The sequence below is a fragment of the Glossina fuscipes genome, unplaced genomic scaffold (assembly GCF_014805625.2).
Source record: "Glossina fuscipes isolate IAEA_lab_2018 unplaced genomic scaffold, Yale_Gfus_2 0, whole genome shotgun sequence".
In the NCBI taxonomy this organism is placed as follows: Eukaryota; Metazoa; Arthropoda; class Insecta; order Diptera; family Glossinidae; genus Glossina; species Glossina fuscipes.
The window spans coordinates 43065233-43088170 of NW_023998414.1; the positions used below are offsets into that span (position 1 = coordinate 43065233).

General features: G+C 34.8%; 2 protein-coding genes across 3 annotated transcripts in view; one reads left to right on the forward strand and one right to left on the reverse strand.

Moving 5' to 3' along the window:
* The window catches only part of LOC119645038 (disheveled-associated activator of morphogenesis 1), a 32944-nt gene extending 17732 nt beyond the window's left edge, over positions 1 to 15212 (forward strand). The window contains exons 2-12 of one of the 2 annotated variants that reach the window (XM_038044837.1): positions 9135 to 9815; positions 10887 to 11435; positions 11526 to 11723; positions 11792 to 12013; positions 12100 to 12277; positions 12343 to 12999; positions 13088 to 13293; positions 13369 to 13511; positions 13586 to 13747; positions 13801 to 13964; positions 14038 to 15212. In XM_038044837.1, coding sequence (XP_037900765.1) covers positions 9135 to 9815; positions 10887 to 11435; positions 11526 to 11723; positions 11792 to 12013; positions 12100 to 12277; positions 12343 to 12999; positions 13088 to 13293; positions 13369 to 13511; positions 13586 to 13747; positions 13801 to 13964; positions 14038 to 14894 — 4017 coding nt within the window. In that variant the 3' untranslated portion in view covers positions 14895 to 15212. The remainder of the gene's footprint in view (positions 1 to 9134; positions 9816 to 10886; positions 11436 to 11525; positions 11724 to 11791; positions 12014 to 12099; positions 12278 to 12342; positions 13000 to 13087; positions 13294 to 13368; positions 13512 to 13585; positions 13748 to 13800; positions 13965 to 14037) is intronic. The other variant, XM_038044845.1, reaches the window with a different exon arrangement.
* Positions 15213 to 15256: 44 nt separating this feature from the next.
* On the reverse strand, positions 15257 to 16967 carry LOC119645048 (plancitoxin-1). The gene is made up of 2 exons (XM_038044858.1): positions 16747 to 16967; positions 15257 to 16475 (listed from the first exon to the last, which is right to left on the reverse strand). Exons 1-2 carry the CDS (start codon positions 16866 to 16868, stop codon positions 15491 to 15493), a joined length of 1107 nt encoding a protein of 368 aa, XP_037900786.1. The 5' UTR covers positions 16869 to 16967; the 3' UTR covers positions 15257 to 15490.
* Positions 16968 to 22938: the final 5971 nt, after the last annotated feature.

The window sequence follows — 22938 nt, forward strand, 5'->3', positions numbered from 1 at the left end:
TGCTTTTTTTTTTTTTTTTTTTTGTAAACGTATGGCCAAACGAATGAATATACCGCTTTCTTTTGGTGTTGCATATAAACGAGACAACAATTTTTTGATTGGAAAAGGCAGCGCATACACCCAACTAAGCCAATAAGTAGCAAAATACATATTTTATGGACCTGCTGAACCTCTCCATGTCTCTTATGTCTTTTATGAGCGTTTAATAAAACTTATACTCTCATGTTTACTTCTTTGACGGGTATAATAGAATGAATAAATAAATGAATGAATGATGAATGAATGAGAAGTACACGTCCTTTTAATCACTTCAAAACCGATACAACTGTAAAATTACGATATGATAAGTTGACGTACTTTTGTATAGAAACCCGTCGATCGTTTTACATACATTTGTGTGTATCTTTTCTGTGAAGACAAAAGCTGAAATTTAATCATCGATTATGGTTTGTACAAACGGCTGTAAGTGACACCGTGTACCAGAAATAAGAAAGGATTAAGTCATTTGCAGCTTCTCCCATATAAATCCCATCGAAGTATAATGCAGTGCTGATGTGTACTATAAAAAAAGGTGCTTCTAAGAATCACCGCAGATGGCAAATACGCCAGTGTTGTTATAGCAGAGTTCGGTGAGGTTACATCTATTCCTGATTAGCATAAGAAACGGGGAAAGGTTTACTCAAGTCTATCTATCTGCCGACGTCCCATATTCAAACTCTCGCGCTGACACATCGCACATTGTTGTGCGCACATAGGCGCAGATTAGAAGCAGTAGATCGCCTTACAAACACACTTACTTACAATAGCTAGAAAGTTGAAAAAGCTGAAAAATAAAATTCGTTAATATTAGTGCCAATAACTTAAATCGTTTCTGTTCGCTGATGCATACGTAGTTAGTTTTAATTATTTCTTTCTTTCTTATTTGTTTTCTCCATAACAAAGAAGACAATTAACTCTACAAATCTTGTTCTTTACAATGATGTCTACTTCAGCTATATATATCTAATTATATATGGCTTAAATAACGCATAAATTAGTTAAACGCATGCAGTTCATGAATGGCTAGCTGGTTAACTGTCTGGTTAATTTCTAACATATAATGATCATTTTGCTTTAACATTAAGCATTGAACGATCAACGACTATTATGTAAATTTAGTAAAGAGAATTAGGGTCAATATTAACCAGACAACAATTCTGAATAACATTTGAAAGGAGAAATTTTGCAAAAGTTTGCATAATAACATACATGCGTACGTACTTACGTAGTTACAATGAAAATGAATCATAAATTGCTTATAATATTTCAAATCTGTGCCCAAGCATTGCTTTGGAATCTTTTTTACTTTTTTAAAGCCATCAGCGAAAGATGGCGGTATATTAATTTTGTGAAAACCTTTGCAGCATCGAGAAAGAAACTTTTTGGAGACCTGCAAAAATCACCAGAATCAAATTATGAACAGATATAAACATGTCTGTCCCTCTGACCGCCCGTAGTAAAGATTTTCCTGATCGAAAAAATTTAGATATCGTTTTCAAAATTTTTTATTGACGTTGAAAGTTCTTGCACGCAGGTTGGTAGAGAAGATGGATCGAATCACTCACACACAGAACACGCGCACAATACAACGTAAAGTGAAAATATTTTGATTTTTAAAAGCAGAAAAAAGCATTTGATCGCAGACGACCATAATTTTCTTACTTGTTTTTAAATTGATTTTAGTTAAGTTTATCTTAGTTCTTTACCAAACTATAATGTTCTACTTACGTGTTTCGCTTAGATATTTGTTAACAATTTTCGTAAATAAATTGGATTTTGCTGCCGCTTTCAACTAAATGCTTCAATGATTTTTTGAAGAAGAAAAACATTTTTTTGGTTTCTTTTGTAATTTCCGTAATGGAATGCAAATTTTGTGCAGTTACATTAATTTCTGACACCGATATTCACCGATATAACGACAACGCACAACGAGACACATACACATGCATATATACCTATATACCTATAATAAGAAAACTAATCCATATGGTTACTGAAAAAAATACGTACGTGATCAAGTTAAATCCGATCACTTAAACATTTTGAGACTATTTTTCATTTGAAAGGTGAAGAAGAAGAAAGAGAAGAATAAGCTAACTCTTCCTTTCAGCACAAGTCTTTGCGGTACTTAGCCTCTTTTTCAAAACTCATTGTAAACCACTTCAGCCATTTGAAGAATTTGTTGCCTCGGTCGGAGTACTACAAATTATCATAATAAACAGTGTAATAAGTTTAGTGATGGACTGACTTCCTCAAGCCTTTTATGGTTCACACATATACGAGATCGCAATAATCAGAAAAGGAATGGAAATATTATTAGCGGGAAATTGATTAATTAATTAAGTTGAAAACTTCCATCATTTCATTCTAGTTATCCTTTAACTGACAAGCAGTGCGATCCGATGTCGTTATCTACCGTCTTAAAGCTCGAGTTCTTTTCATTGCTTTCCAACTTATTTTATTTATTTATTTATTTATTCTTTTCTTAAATGGCGTTTATGGATTGTTTACCCGAAGAAAATCGCGCATAATGCCTTTAAGTTTTTGAAGCCAAATATTGCTGAGGTATTTATGTTAACCATAACATCGTTATATCGTTATATGCGAGGGGATTTGAATTAAAGCTAGCAACACCCTACAATAGTTATTATTTTGATTTTTTAAGTGCAAAGAGGAAATCAATTCAGCGATTCAATCCTTTGTAGACAATCTTCGGACAGAGGCGCAAGAGAAAAAAAATCCTCTTGGATTGATTGGTTTAAAAAAAAGAAAGGCGTCAAAATTTGTGACAGCTTCTCGTTACCTTCTCTATATATGCGATTTTGTTCGATCTTCACGATCGACAATTGTTACTCAGTTAACGTGCGAACATTTGTGCGAATGAAAACCGGACTCAGCCCTTTACACTGCACATACATAACCTTTTTATTCTATTTTTCTTTTCTTGGAATTTGCAAATAACATGAAATAGTTGCTCATATAAAAGCGCTTGCATTCTTCAGCTCAACCAATACGAATACATCATTTTCTAATTAGATCCCATATATGTACATTCCCAATATATACATAAATTGCTATGAGTGAGTACATGTACAGAAATTTCTTATGCATTATTGGGATGAGAACTTGGACGTAATGTGCGAAGGGAAAACGAATTATATTCAATCTACTTTAGAAAACGTTACCTCTTAACGAGTAAATGAATTAGCGCAATGCAAATTCTATATACATAGATATATATGTAATGCTGAGGAATGCGGTTTAGAAAAACATCGTTTATGCAACATTATCGAGAATTGTATATAACTGATGTAATTAATAAAAGAAGTTTGCCATTGCAAGCTCGATTGTCTGTTTTTTAATCGACAATCCAGCTTTACTTTACGAACTCAATTCAAAGTAATTCAAATAAATAACTAACCTAAGCAGGTTTTAAAAAGAGGCAATTACATCACATATATGAACAGATACGTAACATAGATGCAAAAACTTGAATCTGCTGAACTTAACCTAGAATTGGTTTTAAAGACTATGAAAGAGGCGAATATATATATATATATATATATATATATATATTGTATTTATATTGTATAGCGCACACATCGCTTCACTCCACACTTAATAGCTATCTATTTGACATGAGCAAGCTTTATGAAACATTGAAATTAAAACTTTTCTGATATCAAAAATTTCACACTTTTTTAAAGGGTGACGCTCCAAAGAACGCTCCACACAAACTATAAAATTATCGGAAAATTTCATATATTAGGTGCTTGCAAAAATTTTGATCAGCATCGTCGACAGGTAAAAACGATAAGGAAATGGGAAATACGAATGTTCATAACGGTCGAATTTCTGATTTAGTTAAGAATACCATCCGCATTCCTTATGATTAACACTTTTTTGTTTCATTGAAAACTATTGGCGTTAGTGTTATTAGCAGAACAAATCGCTTGATAAAAGTAGGCCAGGGCATTACTAAGGGATTCAGGATTTCAATAAGCACCAACTCATTGTGGAACACCTTTTCTTGCTGTAAGAGAGAGAGAGAGTTACGCTATGTCGATACGTTTGTAGAAAACGACTTATTATTATAGTATTTGATTAAAGGAAAAAAAAAAATAAATAAATAAATAAAAATGTAAAATGTCAATTAAATTATTAAAAATCACATATCGTGCATATTGCGCCAGGATGTGCGCATATCTTCAATTAAAAGCGACGCATTAAACGTAAACAATTGCAAATATTTACTTAAATGGCTGCACCACATTTTTCCCACGGAGCTTATTCAAAGTTACGGGAATGGTAGTTTGCTTCGCTCTGTTAGTTTTCTTATTTATTTATTTATTTTTATTTCTTTCTTAATGTATTTAAAAGCCGGTGCTCTTAAATTTTCACATACAATTTTTATATCATAATTTCACTACTTTCATTGTCACTTACTATTACTAAGCCACTCTTGTCTGCTAGCCTGCCTGATTGCTTAGTTGTGCGCTTGTCAGCCGCCTATGTTGTTTAAAAAGCCGTTATCACAGCAGCGCGATAATCATAATAATGATAATTACGAAAAGGAAAGGAAAATGTCAGTTTGTTTTGGTCTTCACCTACCACACAACCATCAATCATCTTTAGTTTTCTTTCATTACTAATGTTGCATACTATCAACTCATTTATCAGCCGCATATACGTCTGATTACTTACGAGTCACGTGTAAATGCCTTGAAATATGTTAAATTGAGGCTAAATACCAGCAAAAAGAAAAGACAAAATTAAAACTAATATTTAACGCGTACGTGCAGAGCAACAATGAGTAACGATATAGTAAATGAAATAAGTCAGCTGCGGATAATAAAATAAGAGAGGATCGCTAAATTGATTATACTTCCACTTACCGTAACAGCAAAGAAAGTCTTAGATATGCTGCGTACATGTTTACATACCATATTAATAGCTTTCGTCCCTCTATGCGGCCTTTCATGAGCGATATTATTGTACAATGTATTTATGATAGTTGTTTTTTGTTGCCGTTATCGTTGTCGTTTTGAAAGGAAAAGTTTTTCTCACAACACTGCCTGCCATATGGTAAATAAGTTGCACGCCACAATCTTCTATATTTTGTGGCGGTTTTCTGCCCTCACGTGGAGAAAATAGTTTTCCAGCAAAAAATGAAAATTTTTTCCCGACCCCTTAACCTCAGGATCGCACTTGTAGCTGTTAGTTAAATTGTCATCATGTTTAATCAAATTTTTCTGAATTTTCGTGCATTTGATGACACCGACAACGCCTTACAAGTAATAGTAATGGAAAAATTTTTTTCTGCTTTCAACGATCGTCAACAGTGTTATCTCATTTTCGCCAATAGTTTGCATCTATCGTGACAGAAATTTTTAAATTGCACGTGTTTTCATACCATCTACCTCTCAGGAATGCACACGCTACTCATTCGCATTAATTTTCCTTTTCTTGCAATCTTCTATGCCAACATCTACATTGTTCTTGAACAATGCAAGCCATATCTCTATCAGTTTCGCAACGGAATAACATGCTAAATACTAATAATAAAAAAATAACTAAATTGAATCCAATTTCTATATAAGTGGTTTCTCGACTTTCGTTCTGCCGTAAGCGATGCTTACCAATCTAGTCTTAGCAATCATGCCTGCTTCACTTAATCTTAATCATATAACGATTGATTTTATCCTAATTGAAAGCTTAGTATCGCATTTTAGTCACAATTCATCGCCTATGCTCATAGATATAGTCCTTTTTTCGCCTCTTTTTCTAAATAACTCGCTCCTGCTAGTTTTCCATATGTATCGACTTTCGAACCTATTCATAGCAGCTCAAATTCAGGCTGATTTTGGTAACACATCGTCTGCTTATGAGTATATGCCATTTCCATGCCACGTGTACCGATTTCAGCACATATACGAAATGCTTTTTAAAACATTAGAACGACGAATTAAAGGACTACCTCACAACTGAAATATTCAGTAACAACTAATCTACTCGCCATGTGAACCGTTATTAGTACGCGTCTTAAAGAGCATTGTAATCATTACCGTACGGCGTAAACTGATGATAACAATAATTAATTCTACGATTCCAGTATCGTAATTTATAAAATTAAGCTTGGCATAGATATGAGTTTTAGTGTGTACTAAAAACGGTACACCTAACAATGTACACTGTACAATGCCAATGGAAAGTAATTTCATCGGCCTAAGTGACCAAGTGGGCACTCTCGACTAACAACAATTGCAGTAGAGTTTTCAAAAAAAGCCGATAGCTTCCGATGCTAGTGCTTTAAGACTTTAGTCTCGGTATTTATTCTCTGGCTAAATAAATTATAATCATAATGATCGAAAGTAATGTGGAATTTGCACTTTGCATTGAATCGAAAATTGCTAAGCAATGTAAGTTAGTTTTAGTAAAAGTTTGCAGTAAGTGAAAAGAAAAATCAAATCAATTCGATTTTTAATAAATTTTTCGATATTTACGATTTGCTTTATTGCTTTTTAATAAACGCATTTTCAATTGGAGAAGAGTAATGCTGGCTCTTAAGCAAAAGGAAACCTCTATCGCTGCTTCTTACATAACATAAAAGCAACATCAGTCATGCACTCAAGTATATGCCTGCTCTTGTTACAATGCACATACATTGCGTAAAATATGTGAACATAATCTGAAGAATAACATAAAACAAAACGCAGATAATAATAGAATAAGCAACACTAGGTGGTAGATATATAGTAATAGATATATATAGGAATTTTTTTTCTTCTGCTAATTGCAGTCGGACCTTTAACTTTAATATAAAATTAACTCATTTCTTATAGTGAAGTTGAGAGGAGCAGAAAGGAAGAATTTGCAATCAATCGATTCTTTGGTTCTATTAGTTTTTCATTTATTTTTCTTATTTTTTTATATATACGTGTATGCATAAATGCATATATGTATATATGTATATATATATATATTAACAATCCAAAACCGCTTTCGTTGTTGTCGTTGTTGTGTTGTTTATTTTTTAATAATTTTTTCATAGTGAAAGTTTTAGTTATCTATAAAAGCACACACACACACACACACACACACACAATTTTATACATACCTAGAGACACATGTAGTTTCCACATCACTAGATTGAACGTCATTCATATTTGCTGCTCCTATAGCCTTGCCAGTTAAAGACATGGACGAAAAAACTAAACGGGCAAGCGGGAAATTCTCATTTAACATCATGTGTTAACCGCACAAAAGCATTCAAAATATTGGAAATTAAAAAAAAGGACTGACGTAAATTTTTTTTTTTATATTGTTGAGATGACAATCAAAAATAACCGAAAAAAAATAAATAACAGTAACAATAATAATAATAACAATATTCAATAACAACATAAACATCAGTTTATCAGAAAATCAATATATTTGTAATTGTTTTTGTTTTTCTTTTAAAAAATTGCAGATGCAAGCTATAAATTAGTTGAGTTTTTATTTAATTATTCAGTTATGGAAAATATTGCTTTCTTCAGATTGATTGCATTCATAGACTGCACACGATACGCACAAATGCAATACACATGCAAAAATCAATTTTAAAAAGTAAGAGGAAAAGGCTTCATTCGGCTTAAAATAAGGCCCCGATATCCAACTGCTAAATCGAAAATGCTTCAGACCCACGAACAATATTTACTCGATCATTTTTAGCTTAGTATGTGTTGCTTGAAGTCTTAATGAGCATACAAGTCTTTTAATTGCTCCTAGATGGTCAGATAGGTTCAAGCCTCATCGCGAGCGCATCTCTGATTTTTTAATAATATGTCAAAATTCAATCATTCCACAATTTAATGCGCATAGATAACTATAGTGAGTGAAGCACACACACTAGAAGGCGGTGTAAGCTCGTAAAGATCTACGCTCCGTTTATTGATAACCCAGCTCTGGAACAGAAATACATTGTTAGGAATAAATATTGTACCATTCACTGCGGTGATGCAGTCCTAGAGGTGGAGAAGGCCTTCGGTAGAGTCTGGCATGAAAAATTTCCTTCAACTGCAATGTATTTGCTGCTTAAGACAAACCTATTCACAAAATCGACATTTCTGTATTGCAGTTGAAAATGGAAAATCCAAAGTGTAAAAAACTCAAGCTAGAGCTCGAAACGCTCTACGCAATTTTTCCAATAATATTGTGATTTTGAGTTGACCGCAATTCTGTTTGCGTTTAACGGTCTCCTATACACAAACAACAAAGTCATTTGAACAAAATTTGCCTTGGATTCGAAGCCAGGGAGTTTTCAAAGAAATGCCACAAAATTTATATATATTACGTTCACGCTTCACTTTGCCAATAATAAATAAGGCAATAACTTAGCTTATATAACACCTGTGGTTTACTTATCTTGGCTTACATACTGACCAAAGGTTAATTCGATTTCGAAATCAGATCACTCGCTCACGCTTAAGTGTTCCGTTTGATCTAAGAAATAGAATGCACTCTCTACATGAGGATCCTTCAAACCCTTCTGATCTTATTATATATTGCTTCTATTGCGTAACATTTAATTTCTATTACTTCCCTCCTCCTTTGCCGTAGCATTTACTTAGATACATTGTAAATTATTGTATATAATATAATAATATAAAAATAAATAAATAAGTAAATTTTGAAAAGTTTACCGTGGTGTAAACCCTTTAACATGTGTTTTCATGTATACTATGAAATATATATTATGCCATAATTGTTCAAATTGGAATATAATTTATGTAGCAAAAAAATAAATAAACAAAAAAAAAAAAAAAAAAAAAAATCAACAAACAAAAACAGAAAACGAAGCAAGTAATGTAATTTACTTAAACACATTTACAATCATGTACCGACACTTGTTTCGCAGACAAAAAAACAATGATCGGTTTATTCTAGGCTAGTGCAACTTTTTTCTAGTTTTTTTTTTTTTCAAGTAGTTGCTGTGCGCTTAAGCAGGAACATAAGTTTATGTTGTTAATTGTGTTGCTAATTAAAAATATTGTTGGTTATTTGTTTTTCATTTTTCCTGCTACCTTGCTTTGTTGAACGTACGATACGGTAAGACTTTGCAGTCATGTCCCATTAGTACATGTACTAATGAACCAGATACTCTAAGTGCCAACAATGAGTCGTTGCAACCAATTCCGGACAGCACTCTTTATAAACAACCGTTAACTATCCAACAAAACGGGCATAGTTGTAGCAGCAGCACTGTTAGCGGCAGCAATAGCAGTGAGAATCGTCACCACCATCATCTTTTGCATACACATCAACACAGCATTACAACCGGGAATAGTGCTACAAGCGACACTTCATCCGCATCTTTCCATCAACGCTTTGATTTCAGTCAAATAAAAGCTCGCTTACCAGAACTAAATTGTCTGCATAATTTGCAACGTTTCTGGCAGCAGCACAACGTTACTACACACAATAGCAACGCAAGCTCCGACGATCAAATACCAAACAAAAAGGATGGTGGCGCTGGCGGCTTTGGCTCATTCTACGCTAATAATATTTTAGGCTACACTTTCGGCTATCCATTCGGAGGGTCTGAAACTGTCGGTGGCGGCGGTAGTGGTGGTGGTGGTGGTGGTGGTGGTGTTGTCGGTGTCGGTGTCGGTGGTAAAGATTCAAGCAAGCCGGAAGCTGTTCGAGAAACGCCTCTTCAGAAATTTTACAGACATCAACAGCAAAAGAAAATGCCAGCATTTCGAGGAAGACGTGGTTGGTGCGGTTGCTTTCAGGTGAGTGCGTGCATATAACGCACGTTAATTAAAAAAAAAAAACTAATTAAATATTTTTTTAAAGAAAAAAGAAAATAAAGCTTTTTTTTTTTTTTGTTTTGTACGACTAAATAACTTCTCCCCCATCATATCATCTTTTTTATGTACAATTAAAGAACAAGAGAGAAAATCGCAAATTTTCAAATTTCTCGATCGAAATCAGACACTTTAACTCGGATGTCGGAAGAGATTTTTGAACACTTTTCCATAAGAATTGGCTATCGTTCTTTGCGGAACGCAGGCAACAGGAAAATTTGCTTCGATAATACGTGAAAGATTTTAATATTAAATTACATTCACACCGCTACCAGCATTGCATTCATTTATGCAACAGTTGTTTCCGAAACACGTTTCTTAACTGTTTACCATCCATGACCAGACGCTTGCAATATTTTGTATTGTATGCTTAAGAAATAAATAAATGTCTTCATCGTAAAGCACACGTGTAACGATGATCTTCGGTTTAAAAAAAATAAATAAATGAAAAGTGCGGCTTTTCCTTAAAATAGAAAGGTAATGTAACGTTCCAGGTTAAAGGAAACTGAACGATCGGTCAGCTTCAGATATGAAAAACGTTACAGTTCAATTTGGCCCGAGAACCAAATTTGCCATTATTGAGCTCAACATAGAGAATGGATTTCGTTCATCTTGAATTTTTTAGTTAGTCTAGTCACCCAACCTGCTGCCATTTAATTAGTGGATTTTTGTCAGTGCGTCTTCATACACTATTATGACGCTTTTGAAGCTGATGAACTTAAATAAAATAAATAAATGAAATTAAATGCTGCATAAATTACAATACTTTACTTTACATTAATTAACAAAAATGTTGGGTTACTTCATATTTTGCGAACAATTAATTAGTTACACTCTATTAACAGTGAATGCATTAATTACAGCCATACGGCCGCAATGCCATTCCATGAAACCTTAAGTGAATCAGAATTTGCCTTTCTCTCTTGTTGCGCTGTGTATGGCTTTCGCAATAAATTAAATAAATTTTTTATATCATATTCCGTATATGGGATGTAGGATGATGAACCTCCTGAGATTTGCGTGGTTGAGGGTGCATTTACCCTCCAAACCCTGACGCCCACTCAACCAATGCCCTCGGTCGATGAGTTAGATACGAAATTCGCTGAACTAGTCGAAGAATTAGATTTGACAGCGCCGAACAAGGAGGCAATGTTAAGTTTGCCTCCCCAAAAAAAGTGGCAAATTTACTGTTCACGCAAATCACCCCTCGATACAATAGATGGGGGTCCAACAACCAACATAACGCAACCACCTACCGCTGAGCACTATGTAGAACGCCTTAAGGATTTGGCATTGCATATTTCTGTCAGCCCCGATGACTCACCGTGCCATGAATATAGCTCTTGCATTGAAAATCACGCTCAGTTTCTCGACGCGTTGAAGACCGCCCTGAGAACGTCAACGCACAGTTTTGTACTAAGATTTGTCGAGTTCGACGGATTGCCGGCTTTACTGAATCTCTTGCAGAAAATGGACATACGCGTGTCCAACAGTCCATTTCACACTAGTCTAATAGGTTGCATAAAAGCCTTAATGAATAATTCGGTACGCTTAATAAAGGCCATGAGAATATTTTGCTTTTCCTTTTTTTTTTTTTTTTTTAGTTTATATAATTTCAATTAATTCCTCTTTAAGACGGGCAGAGCTCATGTTTTAGCTCATCCTACATCGATTGACATCATAGCTCGGTCACTTGCTGCCGATAACATTAAAACTAAAGTGGCCGCCTTAGAAATTTTAGGAGCTGTCTGCCTAGTGCCAGGCGGTCATCGTAAGGTCTTGCAAGCCATGTTGAATTTCCAGGATTACGCTGCCGAACGTACGCGATTTCAGGTGCATTCGAATCATTTTGAAAAATTTCAATTTAACAAATCCGTTGACATGATCTTCTTGAACTTTAGAGCATTGTTAATGATTTAGATCGTTCGACGGGCGCATATCGTGACGATGTGAACTTGAAAACTGCCATAATGTCTTTCATCAATGCTGTACTTAATTATGGTCCCGGTCAAGAGAATTTGGATTTCCGTTTGCATTTACGTTACGAATTTCTAATGCTTGGTGTACAACCCATCATCGATAAATTGAGGAAGCATGAAAATGAAACCTTGGACAGACATTTGGTAGGCTTTCATGCTTATTCCTTATTAATCTTTTTAATAGCGTCTCAATGAAACTCAATGATTTTGATTCGTTTGCTTGTAAAAAGGATTTTTTTGAAATGGTACGAGCCGAGGATGAGAAAGAGCTGGCCCGTAAATTTGATCATGAGCATATAGACACGAAGAGCGCTACAGCGATGTTTGAATTGCTAAGACGGAAGCTCAGCCATTCACCAGCCTATCCACACCTGCTTTCCATGTTCCATCACATGCTTCTATTGCCATGTAAGCTTCATACAATTTGCAAAGTGTTGTAGTGGTTCCTATTTCTTTTCACTTGCGATACTTAGATACCGGACGCTGTACTCAGCATTGGCTAATGTTTGACCGCGTCGTTCAGCAAATCGTCTTGCAGATTGAAAGTGGTCGAAATAATGGCGATGTTGATATTGACGATCAAATCAAAGTTCACGACCCAGACGTGGCCCCTTTAAAAATCAATGTTAATGAAATAGTTCATCTACTGGTAAAGGAAGAAGAATTAACACAAGCCCGTAGAAGGGCCGATGAGTTAGAGAGGGAAAATTTTGATATACAATCGCGATTGGCAAAAAAAGAACAGGAGCTTGATCAACGAGTGCAAGAGAAAGAAGATTTAGAGACAAGTTTAATTCGTATGCGGGAACGTTTAGAAAAAGAATCGGCCAATCATTCGCAAGCGGTACAAAGAGCGCAAATAGCCGAAATTAAAGTTGAAGATTTGCAGCATCGACTAATGAGCGAACAACAAGAAAGAAGCAGATTGGAGCGATTGGTTACGGAGGGCAGCATACCAGATGATCAAAAGGTTGCCGGCCTTATTGGCTGTAATGGTGCTACGTCCCCTCCGCCACCACCGCCTCCCATGAAAATTTTACCGCCCCCGCCGCCACCATTTTTAGTAGCGCCACCACCTCCTCCTCCATGCCCAGGACCGCTTCAAGCACCAGTTATGGCTCCAACTATGGGTAACTTAATTTCTTTTTATATTATCTTCCTCTTTTGAGTTATGCCTTAACAAAAAAATAGACTATAAAATGTTTTATATGTTATTAGCTCCTCCAGTTCCGAAGCCCGAAGCACCAAAGAAAAATGTACCACAACCCACAAATCCGCTAAAGAGCTTCAATTGGTCGAAATTACCCGATGCCAAGGTTGAGGGCACCGTTTGGAGTGAACTAGATGAATCTAAATGGTACAACAACATTGAATTACAAGCGATTGATAAGCTATTCTCAGCTTATCAAAAAAATGGTGTAACCGTAAGTTAGAAGACAATTTTGCAATTTAGATGTAAAGATGTAAAATTTCCCCCTTCGGCACATCTCTTCTGGCAGACCGCGGATGGTTCCGTCGAAGACTTACGGATGATGGGCAGTAAGCCACGCAACAAAATTCTTTCAGTGATTGATGGTAGGAGAGCGCAAAATTGTACGATACTTTTAAGTAAACTGAAAATGAGCGATGAAGAGATTTCAAAGTAAGAGCAGTAATAAAAGAGATAGGCAGACAACAGAGATTTTTGTTCATTTTTAAAACCTATTCATCTTTCAGAGCAATACTCTCCATGGACTCCAACGAACAATTGGCTTTAGACATGGTAGAACAGTTACTCAAATTTACACCATCGGCCGAGGAGAGAGCATTACTTGATGAGCACAGTGAGGACATCGAGTCGTTAGCAAGGGCCGATCGTTTTTTATACGAGATATCAAAGTAAGCAACATTTCATATTCGAGACCGAACTATATCGCTTAATTATCATTTAGAATACCGCATTACGAACAACGATTGAAAAGCTTACATTATAAGAAACGCTTTATGATAACAGTAAACGATTTAATTCCACGCATCACTAACGTCATGGAAGCTTCACGTGAAGTGACTCGCTCTAGACGTTTAAGGAAGCTATTGGAATTAGTTTTGGCATTAGGTAGGATTGGTTTGCGTATTATGGTAAGACAAAAGCGATATTATTAAATCAAACCATTTTATATATTACATAGGCAACTATATGAATCGTGGCGCTCGAGGCAATGCATCTGGATTTCGTTTAGCGTCTTTAAATCGTTTAGCTGATACTAAATCTAGCGCAGCCAAGGGCACCACTCTTCTACACTTTCTAGTCCAAATAATTGACAAAAAATTCAAGGACCTTTTAAAGTTAGAAGAAGATATTCCACATGTGAGAGAGGCATCCAAAGTGTCTCTGGGAGAAATGGACAAGGACATACAAATGTTGCGCACAGGTTTAACCGACGTGGCCCGCGAAATTGAATTCCATCGTTCTTCGGGTCCTGCTCAACAGGGTGATCGTTTTTTGCCCGTTATGCGTGAATTTCATGCCCAGGCTTCGGTTAGATTTGCCGAATTAGAGGATAAATTTCAAGATATGAAGACAAGATTTGACCGAGCGGTCCGTCTTTTCGGCGAAGATGGCGCTATCTTACAACCGGACGAGTTCTTTGGTATATTTGATGCTTTTCTTACGGCCTTTGCTGAAGCTCGTCAGGATAACGAGAATTTACGCCGCCGTCAAGAAGAAGAAGAGAAACGCGCAAAACAGGAAGCCGAACTTAAGAAACGAACAATTGAACGTAAAAACAAAGAAGGATTGATGTCTTCGGTGGCCAGAAATTTAGGCTTGAAATCAAATAACGGTACCGATTGCTCAGCTAAAGGGGACAACAAAGGCGAATTCGATGACCTAATATCAGCGTTGCGGACGGGCGATGTATTCGGCGAGGATATGGCAAAATTTAAACGGTCACGCAAAACTCGCTTAACTAACGCTAGCACTTCACCGCCTCGACATGGCCTGCACAGAGAAGAGAGCAGAGAACGCACTGTGAGGAGACAGTAAAACGGATTACTACATCAATATTATAGATGAAAATAAATTTAAAGTAATTGTTACTTAGCGAATTTTCAACAATGTCGTCATAAAATTCGAGAGGATCCACTAGCGAATGACGAAAGGCATTATTTAGTTCAGTTCAATTCTTTAAATTTTATCTTCTTTTTTAAATTTGTTAAAACAAGTTGAAGCGATGACCGGCAAGAAGGAAGGCGGGGCAATGAAGAATATATAAAAGAATATTGAAACCAAATTATGTCAAACCAATTTACGTTAATTATTATTAAGAGAGAAATACGAGGCATGTTTGTATTAAAAATTTAGTTAAGGCAAAGAAAAAATTACGACAGAGAAACATATTATAAAAATTGATGTATTTCATGGTTTATTAAAAATAAATTAGGTTTTTAAAAACGATAAACTTAAACTATATTATTAAAAATGAATTAATAACGAATTATGATAAAATTACATAAATGATTATCCTTATTAGAAAAAATGTTGCAATGACATTTTTTTGCTTATCGTCTAAAGTAAATTCATTCAATGTATTCATAAAGGACAAAAAAAAAAAAAAATGATTTCCTTATCAACTAAATAATTTAACAACTTTCAAAATCGTTAATTAAAGAACTATATAGTCTGGAAATGATTTTATTTTTTTGACATAGTTGGCCGCCGCCACGGTTAAGCTGACCCTGTTGCCGATTAATATCACCCACGCATATCCAATTGGGCGATGTGCCGCCAACACGCCAATGAAATAGTTTGAATCCGGTACTCTGTGAAACGGCCCATTTCGAGTGATCTTGAGATGATCGAAAAGCTAAAGATCTCGGATCACCTTTAATCTCCTGAATATTATAAACCTTTTGTCCCAGGCTGCAATTCGAGGCAATATTACCGCCGCCGTTACGCCATGACTCCACGAGTAAATTGCTTCCCAGTTCAGGGGCCATTAGATCTTCATATAGTTCTTGATTATATTTAGCGGATTTAGCGAATGATTTAAAATGCACATTCTCCAATGAGTTAATATCCAGAACGCTATAGTAAGGCTCTGTGCGATTCCATTTCTTATCGATGACCGATTCCAATAGGGGAAATTTACCTGTCAATCTCGATGGCACTCGTTGAAAATAAATATTTGGCGCATTTACTAAAAGTTGTTTAGCAATTTTTTCCACCTCTGAAGCTGAGAAAGTTATGCACACAAAGCTTTGTCCATATATTGAACCAGTAGCCGGATATAAATAATACGGTATGGATGGAAATTTGGGTACTGAATGGATCAACCAGAAACCCGTTACCCCATCTGTGGCCAAGACACCTTTTGCATGACCACCCCCACTTTTAACAGTACCATTAGGATATTCATCATTATAAGCAATTAGCAGCACCGACGCATCATCAAATAAATCTACCATAGTTTTTGCTGGCATTGAAGTTGGCATATTAATCTTGTGTTCGGAAAATTGCCAATTTTCATGCTCATCACTTGTCGCAAACATATAATCATATCCTTTCAATTCTGTCTTTGATCTATTATCCGACGTGTAATGTTTAGGCAATTTATACAAATAATACCTTTCAAATAATAATAATAATAATAATAAGTTTAAATGAAATACTCAAATATAACATAGCAATTATTGTGACAGATGAAACAACTACCACCAACAATAATTGAGTCGGTTGTAATATATCAAATAAGCGAAGTGATCTGAAAAATGATTAATATCACACAAATGCTCGTACCATATGAAATAAATGAAACTTTCGTGCCTATATATGTTTATGCAAACTTCTCGCGAGATATTTCTAATTCGGAGAGGCAAAGGCAATCTGTCTTGCTTACCAGTCAACATTTAATCCTTGTTCCGTTTTACAGGCGACTTTTAAATTTTTGTACAAAGCACACACGATGAAATTCGGCAATAGCACGACCAATAGATAAATATGAAAATAGAATAAATGCATTTTTCTGGCAACTAATGAAAACTGAAGCGAGAATCAATCTTATAACTGTCCGTTATCGTTAATGAACGTAAACAAACTGATCTGTGCGAATATTATTTCATTAATAAATATGAGAAATCTGTGCATGTGTATTTATACGATTGATAATGATTAACCTGTTGAAACATTAAACCGAACAGTATACAAGCTATCCCTGTAAAATTCATTCATTTCCAGTTTTCCAACGGTTTAATGCCTGCTTCAGAAGATGAAATTTTTAATTCGTTTAACTTTAATTCGAAACTTTAATTTAAGTTATGCGATCCTAAGCATTCCTTACGTCATTTCTTATGGCCAATTTACCGCTTACATATTGTGGATATGCCAACGTTCATGATAAACATAGCATACGCTGTTGATTGTAAAAAAGAAGGGCAAAAATTGCTTGATTATCGTACGCGAGCCATTCTTTTAATCATAGATTAAAAAGATTACAAATAAATGATTACATTTTACTATACATACGTATAATATAATACTGGTTATATCCGCCAATGCCTTATAAACTTTCCCAAAAAGATTTATGTGCAAAAATATATTCGAAAATGTTTTCCCCATCTTTTATTATACACTTGTCATTTGTAACTACGTTCTTCTGGGAAGTTCTTGGTTATAAATTTTTTAAATTTTTTTTATTTTAGAAAAATTTAATAACCGCTTCAATAAAAGTTTTTTAAGCAAATCATTTTTTATTTTCTTATTACTATTATTATTAATTTCGCCAGAGAATTAACCCTATCACTAAAGTCTTAAGGATATCGGCTTTATTAAAAACTTTACCTCATTTGAGATTTGAACCCACGATCATTGAGTTGCCACTCGGGACTGACTCTTAGCCTTGGCCACTCAGGCGGATTTTTTTTATTTTTATTTTATTTTAATTTCGATTAAATTCTAAAATAAAAGCAAACCGCATACATACACACATGCACAAATAAAAGATTTGAAAGTAATTTTTATTACGATTTGGTAGCAATATGAATAAACCGTTACAATATCTTAATTTTTGAACTGAACACCCAAAGTTTGCCAAATTAACGGACTTTCTTCTTATAAGTAGAAATTAAAGATCACTTTCCCCAGTACATTTAGCTATAATTTAAACTCAGCTTGGCAGTTATTAAAAAAAAAGAATTAATTGAGAATGAACAAAATTGCAAAGATATAGTGCCGCGACTTCATAAACAAGTAGACAGGCTGTATGGCGGGTTCCACACACATTTGAAAATCTTAAACTGAACTTCGCCAAGAAGACGCAAATTTCCCGAGAAACTTTTACCTTCTTTTGTACATACCATGACAACTTCAGAAATGCTATGCCTTAGCCAAGCTTTTCTTTCCATCATCGTAAAATTATTTTATTATATTCGTAGCGTTTCAAAATTAGCGAAAGAAAGGGATTTGGAGGCTTTTCTATTGTAATTGCAATATAAGCTTGAGGAGAGCGGCATACAAATCTCGTTTTCATTAGGGAGCTGTCATTTGAACAATACGACACGATCGCATTTTTGGATTAATGGCACCTCGATTACTTTTGTATCGAGTTGGGCTTCTCGTTCCTTGCATTTACAATGGAATATCTTTGGTATTAACCGTACATCGGTATAACAAACGAATGGAGAGAAGAAGAAAAATAAAAAAATTAATAAATAAATAAAACACAAATGTACAATTGGGTGAAATAATTGAAGTCTATAAACGAAATAATTAAGTTAACTAGATTGAATTAAATATATCACTGTTTATTTAAATAGTATACATATATATTTTCTTAATAGCCAGCTTCATGTTTATAATTTGCCATCTGTACTATGCCAAAATCATCCGTACTATGTCTAAACAGGCTCTAAAGAACAAGTTTCTAGAATGCTCTTTAAATATTTTCTTGTAATCCCAGAAATTTTTCGTTAATTCCATAGTTATTTATCTCTTTACATATATTATGACATAAGACATCCCAGGTAAAACCGCAGACAATAGTTATTTGATTTCATTATTATTTTCGCCTACATTTTGCAATTTCTGAGATTAAGTAACCCCTTTATGCGCGTTTGCACCGATATTTTACTTTATTTTCCCTATAAACATACAACTCCATCGCATTCGAGCTAAATTATGATATTTCGCGTTCGATATCGAGCAAAAAAAATCGTTAACGATTACTGGTTAACGAGAGACCCGTCAATTCACTACGCAACTTAAAAATTGGGTTTGCTCGATCATTCAAAAAAAAAAAAAAAAAAAAAAAATGGAGACAATGATAATTGCAGATAAAACTTATTTTGAAATTCACTTGATAAACGCCGAATTGACTAGAAAATCGTTGCAGGAAGACTGACAATCGACATTACACATTAAACAATCCCGAACAGTATTTTGAATTTTCCTTTGACTTACAAAAGGCATTACCTTATCCTTTCAATTAACGACTGCAATAAGAAAAAACGCTTTAGAAGGCCACAGATCAACTAGCCTGCACCATTCTATAGGTATCGATGTATCGACTTTTTAAAATAAGGCGTTATATGGGAAGTGCTCGAAAAAGTGGCCCAGTCGAGCTGTGGTTTAAACACAAGAAAGTAAGAGGAATAGAGGCACAGACAAACTGATATCGATTCAAAACGTGAGTCAGAGTTGATCGGTATAATAGAAGATGTGTGCATCCATCGCAAGTCATACTGAATATAGCATAGATACGTACAAACTTAATACACCCCTGTGCCGCAAGTAGTATAGCGGATAAGACTTAATTATTTTTGAAAGTGAGGCAAGTCCATCTTGGTACAAAGAAAAGCCTTCTTTTTTTTTAAGCCAGCTCTATAAGCACTATTGTATAATAAATAAGCCTAAGAAATGCCAAAAATATATTTATTAGTGCTTACCATTTTTAAATTTATTTAAACGCAAAATTTTAAATGTCTCGCAATAGTAAAAAATGCGCTTACCTCACGTTCAACAAAATAATTTCTTCTTAAATCACATATCCCTCCCGGAACTAAATAAACCAATTAGTCTCTCTAAAGACACATCTTCAGGCTTAGATGGCACTAGCAATAGTCATGTAAAAACGTTGAATATTGAAAATAGGCTAATTTTACTCAAGAAATTTAACAGTGTTGTAATCACCGGTTGCATGCTCTCTTTTTGATACGACTTCCAAGTTATCACTTTAAGAAAAAAGTATAATCTGCCTATTAGTCTCAACTCCGACAGATGTATTGATTTAGTTTCTACCCTTACTAAAATCTTCGAGAAAATATTATGCTCACGCTTAGAGTGGTATCTGGAATCTGAGTGCATTCTCAGCAATTTCCAATTTAGTTTCAAGCATTCCAGATCCCTCCAAGACAACGTTATTACTATATGGTCTGCAGTTAACTCAGCCTTTGTTAGGGATTACACTCGCATTGCCTGGTTTCGGGATTTTATGGGTCTCGGATCCTCCTTGTGTAATTAAGCTTTATCTTGGACTAGTAAGGCCAAAATTAAAATACGTTTACTCACTCTTGGCATGAAATCCACTCGCACTCTAAGCTTAGAACACATGGCGAACGTTATCCTTCTGCCCGTAAGATTGCGTTTACTTACCAATTTTACATCTAATAAATCTTCTATCACGCAATTCTTCTCTTTCCTTTTTTAAAATTTTTGCTGACAAAATCAATAAGTACAAAATTCTAAGAACTGGGATACATAGTTTATTCAAGATTATTTTTGGTTCATTTTCTTTTTAGCCAGATATCAAGTTTTTACTCGTGAGCAAATCTGCAGTTACTCATGACGTCGTTTCTCGAAATTGGTTAGCACCGAATGGAAACACATTCCATTCATCTTTAGTAATGGATCAAAGACTGACGATCTAAGCGGTGGTCTGCGGATTCTAAACAGTAACGTCGAAGTTTATTTCTCAAACCACCCATCCAACTCCATATTTTCGGCTGAATGCCTCGCGATTCTGCAACCCATTCAACTGGCCAGTACTCAGTCACAGAAGAAATTTCTTATCGTGACCAATAGTAAATCTCTCTTATCCACCTTGCAATCGTTTACCTCACGTAAAACTCCTCCTTATGTGTTAGAAATCAGATCTTTTTTATACAGTGTCAAATTTGATGCATTTCGTTTTCATTTTCTCTGAGTGCCTAGCCATATTGGTGTCTTCATATGCCAATGATTGTGCTCTGATTTTGCTGATTTGAGGGCAGTCCAACAAGAAGTACTCAGCCTTTTCTTCTCAACGGTTTGATGATTAATCACACGAGATGCAACAATAAAATTAACATTTGTCTGTACGAATGTTGCCACTTCTATTCGCCATTCCATACTTCGCAACTTATCTGCATGTGCTCTTCGTGATCGCAGCGTTCCAGACCTGTTACGTTCAGTCCATTTAACGGCCTACGCCCCTATCTTCCCTATCTACCCTTTTTTTAAAGCTTGCCATTGAGGCGTATAAATATTTACTCTTTCAGGCACCCTTTTATTTTCGTAATTTTCGGTTGTTTCGTAAGACACTTCCACGTACACGTACTGCATCGCTTCCCATATTACAAAATGCAATTTATGCTGTGTTATGTTGCCATCCTTTAAAAAAAGATGTAATCCAAAAATATTTCTTTCAAAAGTCGAGATATAAAATAAGACAAGATAATTAATTTGAATCTCTGGGAAATTAATATTGATGTTAGTTATGTAGGGGACGTTATCACACGAATAGCATTTATGTATACATCTGTATACATCTACATTCATGTCATTCATCAACTTCATTATGATTATGATTAATTTAGTCAGAGAATAAATTCTAAGACTAAAATCTTAAAGCACTCACATCTAAGGCTTCCGGCTTTATTAAAAACTCTACCGCACTTGAGATTTGAACCTACGGCTATTGAGTTGCTAGCCGAGACTCTTGCCTACTCGCCACTAAGGCGAATTCAACTTTTTTACGATTCAAAGAAAGAACGCAATGTTCACATTGTACCTTTTTTACACAATACTGAGAATCTTGTGTTGTTAATTCGCTGATTTACAATAAAAAGAAGAAGAATCTTTGTTTATATTTAATTGCGGCTGTCAAAATTCGCAAAGAAACAGTTCATTTACTACCTCGATAAGTGAACAAACAAACCAACTATTAGTAGACGAATATTTAACGAATAAATTAGAAAAAAAAAACAGATTTTCAAAAATTAATTATTCGCTTACTATCCATATCTTTCACACAGCTTTTATAAAATGGAAAAAAAATGAGTAAGCAAAGTACTTCTTAGTGTATATTTTAAATTTACTAAGCTAACAATGCATATATTTATTTCAATTATGAAATGTATATAATAAAAAATTTATAGCGAAAGTGTCTCCGTTATGTTATTTCTTATTTGTTCTCCTTTCTTATTTGTCAATCAAACCGCGACACGCTTTACACGATTAGGAGAGTTCCGCGGAAAGCGAGACAACTGTTATCCGGACGAGGCTACGTCCTATGCCATGGATGCAACAAAACTTTCTAGCCAAGCTTTCTCAATTTTGGCCCTTAAAAAGGTTTTTTTTTGAATGTTTGTTGGCTTATTCTTTTATAGGCATCATTTTTTCGCTCCTATTACCATAGTTACGCGAGCCTAAAATCATCTTGGTAAAATCGCCCGGACGTCTTTTGCTAATATATGCACTTTAAGGAACTTGCATGTATCCATTACATACAGAAAGCATTTTTTCCTGTGTTGAATATAGAAAACATTCTTTTAACTCTAAGCGGGTATTCTACTATATTCAAGACGAAGATATATAAATTATAAGACAACTAAACGCAAATTATAAACGAAATGAATCGTACGAACGCATAAATTGGTAATGAGTAAAAGAAGCATTCATTCAAAATACAACGTGTGGAACTACGCTAGACTGGAGTCCTTTCAATACGTTGCTCAATAACTTCAAGCAGAAGAATAAGTAAGACAAATATGTTTTGCGTTGTTTTTTTTTTTTACATACGTGTTCTTTAAAATCGATACCATCAGTCCAAGCCTTC